Below are 15,886 nucleotides of genomic sequence, written 5' to 3'. Positions count from 1 at the left end.
GAGCACAGAGGCAGGAGTTGCGGGGGGGACTGGTAAGGTGAGACTAGAGGTTGGCAGAGACCAGCCATAGTAGTTGTTGCCTCATTTGGGCATCAAGGAGCCATTAGAGGGTGATGCAGCTGGAGGTGACACAGCCACGTGTGCATTGCTGGGTAGTGGCGGTGTTGTATGTATATTGGATTGGGGAGGGGCACAGCCTGGAGGCAGGGACACCACCTAGTCTGATGTGATGCTGGAAAGAACTGGGGGTCCTGAAGTGAGGTAAGGCATTTGCAGGAGGAGAGGCAGGGACCAATATGAGATATAAAGGGAGTAAAAGCTACAGATCCCAGTGCCTTAATGAATGTGGGGGGTGAGAGTGAGTGAAGATTTGAGACTGACTCCCAGGCTCAGGTGCCTGGGCACTCTGTTGGACACGGGACATGGAGGTGAAGTAGGTCTTAGTGGGGCCAGAGGAGAGCGGTTAGTGGTTGGCCTTGGGTTTGGAGCACTGGGCCACACCGTGAGATGCGGCACCGCTAGTTGGAAACAGGCAATGTGGAGATGGAGACGTCTATTTGGGAGTCACTCATAGGAGTGACCAGGAAAGCCCTGAGTGGCAATCCCACAGGACAGACAGAAAGGCTGAGGCTGGAACTCCGGGACACATCATCATTTAAGGAAAAACCGTGATGATGACTAAGAAGGAATGTCCAGAGAGGTAGGAGGAAAACCGAGGAGAGGCAAGAGTCTCCAGGAGGAGGAAGAGGAGTGGCGACAGCACTGCCAAGGCACAGTCAGGGACACAGAACGTCGTGAGATTTAACCACTGGGAGGGGAGGATGACCTTGCTCAGAGGACCCATTGTGTAGAGCTGAGAGGGGAGAAGCCAGGGTGCTATAGGGTGAGGAACGGTGGGTCACAGAGGAAACTGAGGTTGAGAATATCGACAGGAGTCTGCAGCGAGCGACAAGTCATAGGTGACTTGCACTGGGCATGCACTGAGTGATAGACTCCTCCTAAGTGCGGAGCTGATTTCTCACTCCATTCTCACCTCACCTGAGACCACTTGCCCAGGGTTATGAAGTGGGAAGTCGGGAATGAAGGGGAGGAGAAAGCAAAGGTAATACCTGGGCAGGAAGCGTCCCCCTCCTCTCCTTTCCTTTTTTTTAATGAGAGAAACTAAGTGGAATAAAAATGCAGAGGGGCTGCTTCTAAGGGATCCCAGCAGTCTGTGCTTTCACAGAGCTCTTAAGAGCAAAGGCCTGCACTCCTTGGAGCTGCAGACTTTTCCTTCTTCTCAATACAGGCTTTGGGGTGACAGCCAGCAGTGACAGCAAAGCGCTCCTAACAGCACTGTTGGGACTGGACTGAGGTGTAGCGCAGGGTAACTAGGTTACCCTAGTTTTCAGGGTGAGTAAGAGGCATGAAGATACTGTTCCAGAAGAGCCCAGAAATAGCTGGCGCACATAGTCTGAGGAGGGGGAAAGGAGGCATTTGCCCAGGAATGGCGTGGCAGAGCTGGCTGCTCTTCCCCACTGGCCGGCTCCAACATGCACCCCTCTGGCCTGGGCCCTTTCTCTAGTCCCGCCCTCATGCGATTTCCCAAGGCATTTCTCGCACCCTTTGGGAGTGGAGTCATGTGAGTCTTGAAAGGAACGGCAGGGGAAAAATAGACCCTGACCCGAGGACCTGTTGGATGGGGGGCATCTGAGCCCTCAGGAGTGTCTGGAGGCCCCCGGAGAGTCTGTCTGGGCTCTGGGGAGGAGCACCGGGAAGGGAACTGCCTCTGGGTCTTTGGGCTCCACATAGAAGAGTGAGAGGATGGGAAAAGCACCTGGGGATTCTAGAACATCATGAATTCGGAAGCCCGCACTCACACCCGACCATGCTTGCAGCAGTTCTAAGCGTGGACTCCCGAGAGCTTGTTCCAGCTGACCCTTGATTCTGAAAAGAATTCTTGGTGTTGAAAGGAAAACCGGGAGAAAGGGAGCGTGAGGAGAACGAAAGCAAACAGGAGATGTGCCATTTGGTCTCAATCAGTGGACCATGTGGGAATTGGTAGAACTTTTGTCAAAACTTCCCTGTGTAATCTTTTCAGAAGTCTCAACAGAAAAGGGTTATCTTGCTCCCAAAAGGCTGTAAAAGAAATAAGTGAAGTGACTCTGGAGATTTAATCTTCTTTGGGCAGTTTCTGGCCTGAGAGCAGGATGCAGCCTGGGGAGAATCCCTGCCCGCTCTCGATGGCTTATTCTGAGCGGGGACACTTTCCTCCCCAGCACCCACAGTGCAAGGTGGGGATCAGCTCAGCCGGGTCCACCGGCAGGTGCAGGACTGGGCGGTCCCGTTGTGTATGGTTACAGTCATGCTCGCTACTGAGCGCTGCTCACTCAGCACACGTCCCACTCTTGAGCTGAGAGCCGAGCAGGGAGAAGAATGTCGTGAAGGTGGAGTTCATTAAAATGTAGTGTATTGAAGGGAACGGGGGTACCCAGCTGAGGACTAAGCCAGGCAGGATCTGTGGGGAAGGCATCACTGAAATCTTCACCTGAGCTCAACACGGGGTGCTCCTGGCCCTCCAAAGGTGAGTGACAGCCACAAGAAGTGCAGTCCCCTGCCCAGGCTCCGTGCCAAGTGGCCACAACTCAAAGCTCCTGCACATTCCGCTCTGAGCCTTATACCGTCTCTCTGATTTCCTCCTGCAACAGTTTGACTTTGGGGACACCATGGTCCACCAGGCCATCCACACCATCGAGTACTGCCTGGGCTGCATCTCCAACACAGCCTCCTACCTGCGGCTCTGGGCCCTTAGCCTCGCTCATGCACGTGAGTCTGTTTCTCTCTGATCCAGAACTGTGGTTTCCCCTTCTCTGAGCACTCGGTGAGAGGCCTAAATAGAGTGGAAATCACATAAAGGTTCTGGAATTATTCAGGCTCCTGAATCTAGGAAGAATGAGTACAGATAGGAGGATCAGCACATTTGCCAGGTTAGCTATGCATGGTGGTCCCACCGAGGCTGTGGGAAGCCAGGGTGCAGGGACCCCTCCCGGTGAGGGATGGCAGAGCAGAGTCCAAGGCCCACAGCCCCCACTTGCAACACTGAATCAGATGTTGTGTCTCTCGTTCCCCAGAGCTCTCGGAGGTGCTTTGGACCATGGTGATCCACATCGGCCTGAGCGTGAAGAGCTTGGCAGGAGGGCTGGCGCTGTTCTTCATCTTTGCTGCCTTTGCCACCCTGACCGTGGCCATCCTCCTGATCATGGAGGGCCTCTCGGCGTTCCTCCATGCCCTGCGGCTACACTGGTGAGGGGCAGTTGGGGGTGGGGTGGGGGTCAGGAGGTGTCCTTAGCTGCAGTGAGAGGGCAGCTTTCCTCCTGCATGGAGGCGAGTCCCTGCACTAGGAATTGTGAGCTGGCACTTCACAAGCCTTCACGTCAGGGCACCAAGCACGGGCCTTAGTCGTGAGCATCGGGAAACAGCCACAGAACAGCACCGCTCCCTGCTTCATAGGTTCCAGGAAGAGTCCTGGCGTCATGAGTTCCTGCTCCCTGCCTTTAGCATTCTTCATGCTCTTGGTGAGGCTGAGAAGAGCAGCTGAAGCTTCCTGTTGTTTCTTTTCTTTTTTTTTCTTTGCTCTGGCATGTGACTGTCCTGTCTTCAGAGCAATGGAAGCAGCTCTGGGATAGACTCTTACATCCAGGAAAGAACTCCACCACGCTGCACTCCAGCTTTGTCACCTCCATCCTGTCATGCTACCAGTGGGCTTTGGAGAGGGCCCCTGGCAGCGCCATTGTGGGATGGGGGGATTCCTGCTTCCATAGCGTGTAGCTCACTGCACTCATAGCAGCTTCTTCAGAGGGGCAGCTTTGGGATTTTTTTCATTTGATTAATGTAGCGTGTGACTCTTAATGGTTCTGCACAAAGAGAAATAGCTCAGTCTCAGGGAGTGGGAGAGCTGAGGTCTGGTCTGAGCGGTGACTGTGACCTCAAACTAGGGTTGCCAGATTTAGCAAATAAAAATACAGGACATTCAGTTGAGTTTGAATTTCAGATAAACGTAATTTTTTAGTATGAGTGTTTCCCAAATGTGCATGGGACATACTTATACCAAACGTTGGGCAGCCTGTATTTTATCTGGCTACCCTGCCTCAAAGTCTACCTCTTTGGGTTTCTATTTCCTCTTTTGTGTTGTGATTCTTCCTCTTTTTGGGTCCTAAACCCAGAGAAACACTCCCCCCTCCCCCCACTGTTTTACAAGTGTAGGGTCATAAGCTCCCTGACCCTACCTTAGGAGCCCCTAGATGAGATGACGTGTGGTGTTAATGACTTCAAGGCCAGAAGAGGCCTTTGAATGTCTCTTATTTCTCCGAACCTGAAGAAAACCCAACATCTGAACGTGAGAAACCTCTGCTCCACTCCCCTTTATCTTTGCTTTTTCTCCTGGCTGGGTTACAGCTACACCTCCTGGAAGATCCTGCTGGCAGTTTTTCTCAACTATGGGGGAGAAGCGAGGTCTGTAAGGGTGAGCGTGGCTGGTGCTTACTCCGCCCTCTAGAGCTTCTTTAGAAGAATCGTGCCCAATGTCTCTGGCCTGGCTTTGTCCCTCCTCGCCACCCCACTCCCCACCCAGCTCTTTGTTTACCAGAGAGCCTGGGAGGATGGGAGTGCTGCGTGTTGTAGCCTGCTGGCATGGAACCCTGTTCTCAGCTTATCAGCACCTCTCTCCCCAGCACACTTCCTCGGCCACTCAGCGAAGGAACGTCTGAGTAACCAGCCTCTGATGACTCACTTTTTCTTGCCCTCTTAGCCTCTTTCCTTTCCTATTTGCTTCTCTGTCTCCTGGGCCCCGGGCTTGAGGGAACAGTGACCACCCCACTTTGACTCCAGCCAACATGGTGGCCAGTTGCCTCCTCCCTGGGCAGGGTGGGGAGCGATCAAGGCTGTAGCAGAAAGGCCGGCCTGTGGCTCACTCAGGAGAGTGTGGTGCTGATAACACCAAGGCCACGGGTTCGGATCCTATATAGGGATGGCTGGCTAGCTCACTGGCTGAGCGTGGTGCTGACAACACCAAGCCAAGGGTTGAGATCCCCTTATCGGTCATCTTTTAAAAAAAAGAAAAAAAAGGCTGTAGCAGAACTGTCAGATCAGGGAGGCGGGCACACCGCTACACCTAGAAGGTCGTCTGGGCTCGGGTCTCATCTCCAGAGTGAGCAGAGGCAGTTTGGGATGTCACGTTTTGTTGCCAGAGGATTACTTCTTCCTCAGGCTAACCTGTGGCCTTCAAGTGAGGGGTCTCGCCACGTCCTCCCGAGTGGGCCTGAGGAAGTGACGAGTGACAGGAGGACAGGCTTGGAATCCAGCTCTGCCATGCCGGGCAGGTGGCCCCGAGCAGAGCGCTCACCTCTGTGAACCTCCCTTTCTTTCATGTGGAAAGAGAGGACAATATCCATGTGACAAGGTGACTTGAGTAAATAGGAAACAATGCACACACTGGGTGTTTGTCATGGCACTCGGGCACATATAGATGTGCAAGTACAGATCGTAGCTGCTCTGCCTAAAGTGGATGCCCCATAGAGAAGGCGTCTGGTTGGGGTCCCCCATAAAGAAACTTCTTTTATCCTGCTTAGAAAGGGGGAGACCCCAAAAGGAGGCACATGATACCATCTGAATGCCCCTCAGGTGTAGTTTGCAAGGAACAGGTTCGCCATACATGTTGTTCTTTATTTTGGCATAGAAGTGTTGGGTAGAAGAGCAGAAACGGTGCAAATCTTCCATTGTGCAACTTCCAGTATCCAGTCCTTGAAGGGATGGTCAGCTGCAGCGTGTTCGGGGCATCTCCCCAACGCTAGAAAAGGAGTAAATGAAATTGGTGCTTGGGCGCCCCCTCCTGGTCGAATGTGGGTGTGTGTCAATAATTCTTGGGTCTTCCCAGCTGTCCAGGACTACAGGAGGAGTTCTGAGTTGTGGTCATCCTACAGGGGTGGGAACAGCTGGTCCTGCTGAAAATGGCCAGGGGGATATTGCTGCTATTTTTCCTGGTATCTGACCTGGGCATCTTCATTCCTCTCACTTGATCCCTGGTGTTTCCTGATTGCAGGGCTGCCCCCTTATACAAGTTCCGGGTCTCTTCAGTGGGGATGAGAAGAAAAACATTTGATTGGCTAGCATATAAACTACTAATCTGAGATTCATGTAGGGTCATAGGAAGGTGGGTGGCATATTTGAAAACATAGTGAGCAGGTTAATGTACTAATCTAATTCTGTCTCCTTCTGAGTTCTCTCCCTCTCTTTTCTTCCCACTTACCGTGAAGTGCACTTGCCTTTCTTGCCTACCATAATTAGACATCTTTTCTTTCTCACAGCTAAGGCATAAGGCAGGGACATGATTGTAGCTGTAACTGTGGACATTACATTTATACAGAAAGGCTGTTGCCCCATAGCCTGCCTCGGAAGGAACCTGATCTCTTCTTATCTAGCAGATTTCATGTATGCATAGATGTGCACACTTGTACACTCACAGGTTGGTTGATGGTTAAAGGGTAAGAATTGGGGACCAATTTATTGTGAGGAATGCAGTGTTGCCACAGCATGACAACAGGGAGTAGTTAGTGAATGGCTCCCCAGGAGAAGTAAGAACCCCTGAAGTATAGTTCCAGGCTGACATCATTGTCTGACATGTGGGCCATCAAACAGATGTGTGTTCCACGCCTTGAAGTGCTCAGAGACTGGCAGGGCCAGAGAAGCAGCTCAGTCCAGAATCTTCCTTCCAGAACAGCCTTCCCTCTGTCTACACCCCCACCAGGGAGGGGAAGAGGCCCCAGAACTCCTTCCCTCTTCACCCACCCAAGGAAACAAGGTTTCCCGTTGCATGGCAGGAGTGATCTCCTTTGGTCTCATAGTTAATCCTTTTGGGTCACCAGGTGGCCTTTCCCAAGTGTCAGAGCTGGACGGGGGTGACAGAGAAACTCATCTGACTTCCTACGGCTCTCCTCACAACTGTTGAATTCCAGAGGTGCATTTTGGTGGCTTAGGGCATGGCTAGGCCCTGGGCGCTCCCAGAGCAGAGCAGTGGAGCAGCGTAGAGAAGGAAGAACTTGCAGGGCGGCCAGCGGCCCCTCCTCACCCAGCAGAGAACTTCGCACTCGCACTTTCTCAGGAAGCACACGTTCCCCTGGCTGGCGGGTAGAGAGGCGGAGGCTGACAGGGTAATTGCTTTCCGGCTCTGTGCTGGGAGGTAGGAGTGAGGGAAGCTGGGGACATCAGGCTGACTCTGGGATAGACCCAAGATGTCCCTGGTTGTGACCACCTTAATTAAGTCTCTAAACTCGAGCAACAGCTGGTGGGAGGAGTGGTATTGGCTGCTGTGTCAGAGGGGTCTGCTCACACAGCAGAATTTATGTGCCCCCTCCCAGGCATGTGTCCCTCTTCCTTCCCACTGGGCACCGTGGGCAGATGAGGCAAGCAGAGGGATGCCCATGGGCATCCAGAAACCAAACTTCTCCATTCATCCAGTTTAGGAATTAGCCTGTGTGATGAGCCAGCCGGGGTCAGAGTTCTGGATGCCTCACTGGGATTGGGGGGTAGCACACGTCACCAGGGCTGACATTCTCCCCTAAGCCACAGGCTGGGACCCAAGGTGACTTGTCCACTATCTGGCTATATATTGTTGAAAGAAAAGGGGACATATAAATCTATTTTCAGTTGGTCAGAAATACACCTGCCATATGTGAATACAGCCTGCCCAACATGAAAAATTCTGACCTAACAGAAGTGGCGAGAAGCAGGAACCTACCCCAGTTAGTACCACATTCCCCCAGAGGCAGCCTCGATGGCCAGAACTCATAGAAGGAATTTTTGGGAGTGTTGGGATGTGGGTGAACCCAGGTCCTTTTCTGGAATTGCTCTTACAGAACCCCTGTGACTAACTTCTGTTTGAATTTCCATCATGCTCCCCCTCCTGGACCCACTTTTCCCTGGGGAGCTTGGCCCAGGCACTAGTGGGAAGCTTCCAGGGCCTGGGAGGCTTTGGGACCTTGGCCCAGCCCCTGCAGAATGTGGGGAAGACGGCAGAGAAAGTAGTCTGCTCTTGCTCCCACACAGAAAATCCTGCTTCACTCTTCTCCCAAGGGTGGAGCTGGCGGCGTGCCACTCAGTGTCCTCGGCCAGAAAGCCAGGGCTGCAGGGTTGTCTGAGGACCTCCCTTTGCCACTGGCAGACAGTCTTCCCAGCAGCAGCCCGCCCACCTCCCATCCGCATTGTCTGACTCCTCCTGCCTGTTGGCTTGGAGGGTAGAAGCCCTGGCTGAAGCTGAAGCCTGGGCCAGGGAGCCAGAGGGTCCTTGGAGCCTTCGCCCAGTCACCTGGAGCCTGCCACTGCCCCCACCCCACCTGCTCTTGCTGGGGCTGCGGCGTCCTGAGGGTCACACAGCACTGCATGGAAACTATTCCTCAGGACAGCTCTCCTTGGCTTTTTTATCCTCTGAATCATGCATTTTTCTGCCCATGTTTGGTGGTGGTTTGGTTGCTGGGCAGTCATCCAGGGAGTTTGCAGGAGGAAGCCCAGCCAAGCAGCCTCGCTCTGCTTACGAGAGCAAAGCCTTCCTGCCCCCTCTGAGTGCAAATGGGCCGCAAGGAGACCATCACGTTAGCGGCTTAATTGCCTGGGAGGGGTTTGTTTTTCCTTTTACTCCCCAAGAGAAGAATTCTTTCTCAGATGCTTTTGTGATTGGAGAATATTTTTGCCATTGATTTGAGAAGATTTCTCTTCTTAACTTCCCCCCTTTCCTGGGAATTTCCTCCTGTAAACTGAAAGCCTCCAACATTCATTCCCCAGCCTCCCTGCTGCTCCCTCCCCCCAGGAAAAGAAACAAACCAGGTAACAGTGGTGTTGGCCCAGGGTCCCTCAAGGAGGCTTCCTCTAGAGCTGGGCTTTGTGAGCCCGTCAGGAGGTGGCGACTGAGGGACTATTCTTCCTACCTTCATTGTCATTAGAGACTCGCGCTAACTTAACTTTTTTTGCACATGGCTTTCTACAAAGAGTTTTGTGGGAACACACACTCTGCCCAACAGGGCAAAGCAAGAGCAGGGACTGAGGGCAAACCGACCCTCCGTATACAGAGCTGGTGCGGAGGGCCGTCCCGGGCTTCAGAAGCGGGAGCTTGCATGCTGTGGGAAGCAGGCCGAGAACTGGCTTTCTCAGGCTCACCCAGGAAACTGACGCTTGAGGGAAGGTGGGCACGGGGCATCTTCTGGCCCAACTGTGAAGTCTCAAAAAGCTTCCAAAGGATTCAATGGAATGATGACTTTCCTCTTCTCTTTCTCCAGGGTCGAGTTCCAGAATAAATTCTACAGCGGGACCGGTTTCAAGTTCCTACCCTTCTCCTTCGAGCACATTCGGGAAGGGAAGTTTGAGGAGTGAGCCCTGCTGGGCTGCGTGCCCCAGGCCACCCTCCCTGCTGCTCTCCACAGTGATCGGCTGTGCTCCTTTTGCCTGTTGGTTGTGCACCCCGGGCACCAGGGCATTTGTGTCACCCTGCCACCCTCCCCTAGCTGTCTGTGAGTATCTAGATAGAACCAGCCTCTGTGGGTCTCCCGGCACCCCCAGCTTTGTGTGTAGTGTGGTGATTTTCTAGACAGAAGCTGGGCTCTGGCTGTTACTTACACCTCTGGGCACCAGCCTTCCCTCCTGACCTCCATCCAGCCAGATAGCCCTTCTCTGTCCCCTGCTGGTGAAGCAGTCTGTGCATCCACAAGGGAGCCGGGGGGCCTTTGGGCTTCCAAGCTCAGGGTGGGTGGGAGTGGCACCTGTGCTATCCACACCTAGCTTTTGAGCCCCCGCTCCTGCCACTGGAGTTACTGACTGGGGGGAGGGCTGGAAAGGAGCCTACAGGTTCTGTCCCAGAAAGGGATGCTCTTCAACATGCCCACTCTTGGGCTAGCAGGGGCAAGCCCAGGAAGATGGTACTTTTGTCCTTTGCTCACCCCCCTCCAGTGTTTGTGAATCAGGAATTCAGCTAGACCCATTTGGGCCATCATAAGTGGCTTCTCGCTGTTGCCCCCAAGGGTCCCAGGATACCAAACACCACCCTTCTACCCCCCACCCTACTCTCCCACCCCCTCTTCCTCCCTCCCTGTCTGCACCAGCACAACATGGTGCATGCCCTGGGACAGAGGTCTTGGCTGGCTGGCAGCACGCTGGGCTTCCCTCCCTTGGCTGGCTACTTCCCAGGCCGCAGGGCCCTGCCCACAAACATGCTGTCCAGTGGAGGCTTCAGACTGATTGTCTTTCCTGATGGAGACCCTGAGCCCTTCCCCACTGCAATCATGTCGTCTTGAGTGCAGGCTGTTGTCATCAAGGCTGGTTCTGCCTGCAGACCTGCCTCACTCTACCCACCAGTACCCTCTCCCCACTTGCAGACTGACCCCAAGTCTCGGGAGTGGTATCCTGGGCATGGAGGGTCAGCGTCATGTAGGGTTTGCCGTGCCCAGAGACCCCTCCCTGTCACCCTTGACTGTGTTGTGGATCTTAGGGCCTTCTAATCATGTGTTGGCGCAGCAGCCCTGGATGCTGTAGCTAAGTTCTTCCCCGCCACCGTAGAGTAGAGATAAGCTCCTGAATTGCCGGGGGGGAGTGAGCAGCTGGGCCAGCCCTGGGCGTGGGCCACCCTGCCCCAGCTTCACTGTGTGCTAGCCCTCTGTGACCTGGCCCAGACCTTGTGTAGACCCCCTCCTCTCTTGTCCCCTGGTTTACATGATGATCTTTGCTCTGTGTACAGTGGGGTTAGTTGCAGAGTTCTCTGTCAGGGAACCCTGCCCAAAGCCCTTCTGTTCAGACATTCCTGTACTGAATAAAGTGTGTTTGACTCTACCAGGGAGGCTGCCTGTCTCTGCCCACAGCCCTATGTTGCCCTGGGCTTGGTCCTCTGGACCCCATCTGGTACCCCACACCCTCCACCTCTCTCCTTCAGCATTTCTGCTTTTCTTTCTGATCAAAGGCCGTAGCTGCAGTGGCCTTGGCCAGGCAGTTAGTTTGTGAAATTCTTACCTTATCTCGAGTCTCCCAGGCGCCTTCCCGCTCCCTTGAGCCGAGGCAGCTTTGTAGACGCTGTCCGTGGCGGGGAGGGGACTGGGGCCGTGTTCACCTCTCCTTCCCTCCCTGCACATTCAGATAGCCTGGGGAAGGGGGCTGGGCATCGGCCCAAGTGTGCTCTCCAGGACTCAGGGCCTGGCTCTTTGAGCCCTGATGCCTTTGGCCTTGGTGTAAGTTCTTCAGGGCAGCTGGAGAATGGGAGGTGCTGAGGTCAGCAGGCCACGGGCACCCAGGGAGGCGGGCTGGGCGGGTGGGAGGGCGCCCTCTCCCCTCCTCACTGCCCTGTAAGGCACACACTCTTCCTCAGTGCCTGCAGGGGCCTCCAGGGCAGGGGCTGACAACTGCTGCTGCAGGAGAGGTGAGGAGGGGTGGGAACACCCTGTTCCTTTGATGATCCTTATTCCACCCCAGCCTAAAACCCTCTCTCCTCAGCACCTGCCCCTGAAGAAGGCCCTGAGATGCTCCACCCCACCTGGCTGCTCAGATAAGAGGTCTGGAGTGGAAATCCTGCTCAGTGAGCTCTTTTAGCCTCTGCTCTGTTATTGACTCAGAAAGGGAGGTCTAATAAGATAGATATTTAGAATCAGTGGAATAGAATTGAGAGTCCAGGAATAAATCCTAACATTTATGGCCAATTGATTTTTGACAAACGGGTCAAGATAATTCAATGAGGAAAGAACCATCTTTTCAACAAATGGTGCTGGTACAACTGGGCGTCCATATAATCCTTTGCAAATATGAAGGCCACCCCACACCATGTACAAAAATTAACTCAAAGTGGATCATAGACCTAAATGTAAGAGCAAAAACTGTAAAACTCTTAGGGGGAATCACAGGAGTACATCTTCGTGACCTTGAGTTAGGCAATGATTTTCAGATATGACAGAAATGATAGAAGATAAAAAATATAGATAAGTTGGACTTCAGCAAAATTAAAAACTTTTGTGCTTCAAACATCAGAATCAAGAAACTGAAAAGACAACCCTCACCTAGGAGAAAATATTTATAAATCACATATCTGATAAGGGACTTATATTTAGAATATATAAATAACTCTTACAACTCAGTAAAAAAGAAAACTCAATTTTAAAAATGGGCAAAGGCTTTGTATAGGCATTTCTCCAGATAAACAATGTGAATGGCCAATGAACCCATGAAAAGATGCTCAACATCATTACTCGTCGTGGAAATGCACATCATGTACCACATCACACCCTCTAAAAAGGCCTATGATACGGTGTTATACACCAAGGTCAAGAGTTCAATTCCCCGGACTGGCCAGCTGCCAAAAAAATTACAAATAAGTAAAAATGAAAAAGACAATTACAAGTGTTGATGAGGAGACACTGGAAGCCCCATTCACTGCTGGTGGGAATATAAAACGGTGCAGCTTTTTGGAAAGCAGTCTGGCAGTTCCTCAGAATGTTAAACATAAAATTAACATAAGACCCAGTAACTCCACGTCCAGGTATCTCCCCAAGAAAAATGAGAACGTGCACGCAGAACCGTGTACACAAGCAAATGTTCACAGCGGCGTTATTCATATAGCCCCAAAATGAACAGCCCAAATGTCCACCAGCTGATGAATGGACAAATAAAAGGTGGTATATCCGTACAATGGATGTTCTGTAGCAAAAAGGAATGAAGCCTTTTTTTGTTGTTTTTTGGGGAAGGGGATCTTAACCCTTGACTTGGTGTTGTCAGCACCACGCTCTCCCAAGTCAGCCATGGGCCGGCCCAGGAATGAAGTCTTGATGGGTGCTGCAACACGAATAGATCTCAAAAACTTTTTCTAAGTGAAAGAAGCCAAACATAGAAGTCTGCATATTATATGATCCCGTTTATGGGAAATGTCCAAGACAGGCAAATCTATCGAGGCAGAAGGTACATAGGAGGTTGCCTAGGACTGGCTTCTGGATGGGGCTGGGGGAGAAGGTAAAAATGAAGAGACTGCTGGTAAGAATGGGGTTTCTTTTGGGGATGATGAAAACGTAAAGTTAGACTATGGTAGTAGTTGCATAATTCTTTGAATATACTAAAAACCATTGAATTGTACACTTTAAATTGGTAAACTTTATGCTATATAATCTCAATACAAAGGGTGTAGGGAGAAGCCTAGGGCTTCCTTGGGAAGAAATTCCTCCTTTGACTGACAGGAGCTGGGGAGGAAGCAGGACCAGTGAGTGGGTCCGTGGCTAAGCTGAGTTCTCAGAATCTAGTGGCCTTGGGTTGCTTCTAGTCCAGCCAGCCAAAGATGGGCTGAGCGGGAACGGAGCAGTGAAGTGTGTGGGAAGTCCCAGAGCCCTAGGGTAGGGGTGGGGAACAGGCTTTTTTTTTTTTTAAGATGACCGATAAGGGGATCTTAACCCTTGGCTTGGTGTTGTCAGCACCACACTCAGCCAGTGAGCGAACTGGCCATCGCTATATAGGGATCCGACCGAGCCCATGGCCTTGGTGTTATCAGCACCGCACTCTCCCGAGTGAGCCACGGGCCGGCCCTCATTGCTTCTGTTTTTAAGGAACATGCCCTTTACCCCGATCCTCTTGTGGCATCTCTGGACCCCAGACATCTCCCCAGTGAGCTGTGCTCTTGTCCAGGGATGCCCTTCATCTTGAGGTCCTTAGAACCAGTGTGGGAGAGGGTGACCTTGGGCCTGCTCAGCTTGGGGATGACAGGGAACAATTCCATCACCATCTTCACTGGGTGGGACTATACTTATTTCTGCCCAAGGAGCCCTTGGAAGAAGGGGCTTTGGAGCTCAAAGCCTGCTGGCAGCCTTGACCCTTCAGATCAAGGAGTGACCCACCTGCCTCCTCAGCTCCCCAGCTCACCCAGGGCATGTCCTAGGTGTGGTCTGCTTCCTGATGGCCAGAGAGGGAAGGACTCGTTCCTCCTCAGGCAAGGTGTGGTAGGATCCGAGGTGGGCTTGTGATAGGCAATGGGACTGGCAGGGCAGAGAGGGAAAAGCAATCCCCAGGGGATTCTGGGGTGCATGGGCAGAGGGTAGGCTGGCCAGGAGCAAAAGACGAGATGAGGTGGAGAATAAGCAGAAAGCCCAGCCAACTTGGTTCACACACATTAATTGAAAAGTAATGTGTTGGGGGCCAGCCCACAGCTCACTTGGGAGAGCATGGTGCTGACAACACCAAGGTCACAGGCTAAGATTCCCTTACTGGTCATTTTTTAAAAAAAAGAAAAGAAAGAAAAGTAGTGTCACATTGTGAAAGGATCAAACAGTACGAGGCTCTATTATAAGTCTTCCTCCCACTCCCAGTTTTCCAGTACCTCACCTGGGCAACCACTGTTTACCAAGCCTTTTTTTTTCTTAAATCACACAAATGATAGTGGACTATACTCACTGGTTTGACTTTTTTTTTTTTTTTTTAATAGTTTGCAGAGCATTCCAAATCAGCACCAACACATACATCTTCCTTATTATTTTTTTGTCAAATGCTTGATGTTTCATCCTATAGGTGTATGTTAATTTATTCAACCAGCCCCCTACTGACCTTGAAGATTTCCCAGCCAAGTGGGGAGGATGAGAAAAGAGACATTGTGATGTGCAGGAAGTTAATTGGTGAAGCTCCTGCCCTGGCATCCATGGGCCCATGCTTTGGAAATGTTACCAACCCCCCCTAGATGGTGTCCCCGATCTGCTGCCCCCGCCAGCAACCCCTTACCACTCTGGATGAATCCAGACCCCACAAAGAGGCACCCTGACTCTGATGGTGGACCTGCAGCCCAATCCTCTGACCCATGTGTTCCCTAAGACCCAGAAATGCTGGTAAAAATAGACAAGTCCTGGATGGGGAGAGCCTAACAAATCTCACCTGGAGTCAACGGGTGTCCGGATGGGGAACAGGGGAAGGGGTACTTGGGGTACTCCAGGGGGTGGAGAGAGGCAGAGGGGCGGGGCACATCCCTCTGGGCCAGGCTTGGAGCTGTTTGTTCCCTGGGAAAGGCTGAGAACCTTCTGACACTGGGAAGAGAGTGGAAGCAAGGGCCACACCTCCTGCACAGGCTGCTTGCTGAGCAGGGAACAAGGGTGAGGACATTGCAGCTCATGTCTGCAGCTGGGGCAGGGGGCAGAGGAGTGCGCAAGCTCAGCAACCTCCCACATTCTCTTTAAGTCCAAGGCCTGGATTATTCAGACTAGGCAACCCCCTTCCGACCCCTTCCCTGTCCCTAAACTCCTTCGCTCAGACCTGGCAATCTGGAAAAATGCACACCTGCCTCCAAAAGGACTCAAGATCCTTTTAGAAAGACCAGTCTTCCTAAAGAGCCCACCACTCCCTGCCCCCACACAGCCGCACTCAGCCCCTCCCTGCCCAGAGAGGCAGCCTGAGAAATTGCATTACTTGGGCAATAGTGGCAAGAACCCTGCTCTGGGAGTTAAGCGTTCTGGGTTCTAGTCCCAGAGCTGCTTTCCTACCGGTTATGGATGTTGCTCAAGTCACCTCTCTCTGGCCCTCAATTTTCCAATCCGAAAAATGAAAACTGCTGTTCTGCGGCTGCTGCCCTCTGAGGGTCAGAGGGAGAAACCTTAACATGCCCACCAGGCCCTGCTCCACAGTCAGCCTCCGCTCACGCTCCCATCCGTCCAACCTCCTGACCTTTTAGTTCCTCAAATCTGCCAAACTCTGTACCTTGGGGGAGTGGGGACGGAGGAGGAGGGAGGCAAGACTTCATATATGCATCTCCTCTGCCTGGAAGGCTCATCCCTTCTCTTCTCCTAGCCAACTGCTGTTGTTGATCCTGGAGTTTCAGATTAAATGTCACTTCCTTTTGGAAGCCTTTGCACTTCGCAGCATCACAACC

At 52.4% G+C, this 15,886-nt stretch overlaps 1 protein-coding gene across 5 annotated transcripts in view; it reads left to right on the top strand.

Annotated features, from left to right (window-relative positions):
* Positions 1 to 10,845, top strand: part of ATP6V0A1 (ATPase H+ transporting V0 subunit a1) — a 56,327-nt gene extending 45,482 nt beyond the window's left edge. For all 5 annotated transcript variants that reach the window (XM_063112503.1, XM_063112502.1, XM_063112501.1 and 2 more), the window contains 3 exons: positions 2,688 to 2,805; positions 3,111 to 3,282; positions 9,303 to 10,845. In XM_063112503.1, coding sequence (XP_062968573.1) covers positions 2,688 to 2,805; positions 3,111 to 3,282; positions 9,303 to 9,396 — 384 coding nt within the window. In that variant the 3' untranslated portion in view covers positions 9,397 to 10,845. The remainder of the gene's footprint in view (positions 1 to 2,687; positions 2,806 to 3,110; positions 3,283 to 9,302) is intronic.
* Positions 10,846 to 15,886: the final 5,041 nt, after the last annotated feature.

This window comes from Cynocephalus volans, chromosome 10 (genome assembly GCF_027409185.1).
Source record: "Cynocephalus volans isolate mCynVol1 chromosome 10, mCynVol1.pri, whole genome shotgun sequence".
Classification (NCBI taxonomy): domain Eukaryota; kingdom Metazoa; phylum Chordata; class Mammalia; order Dermoptera; family Cynocephalidae; genus Cynocephalus; species Cynocephalus volans.
This window is presented reverse-complemented; position numbering and strand designations above follow the sequence as displayed.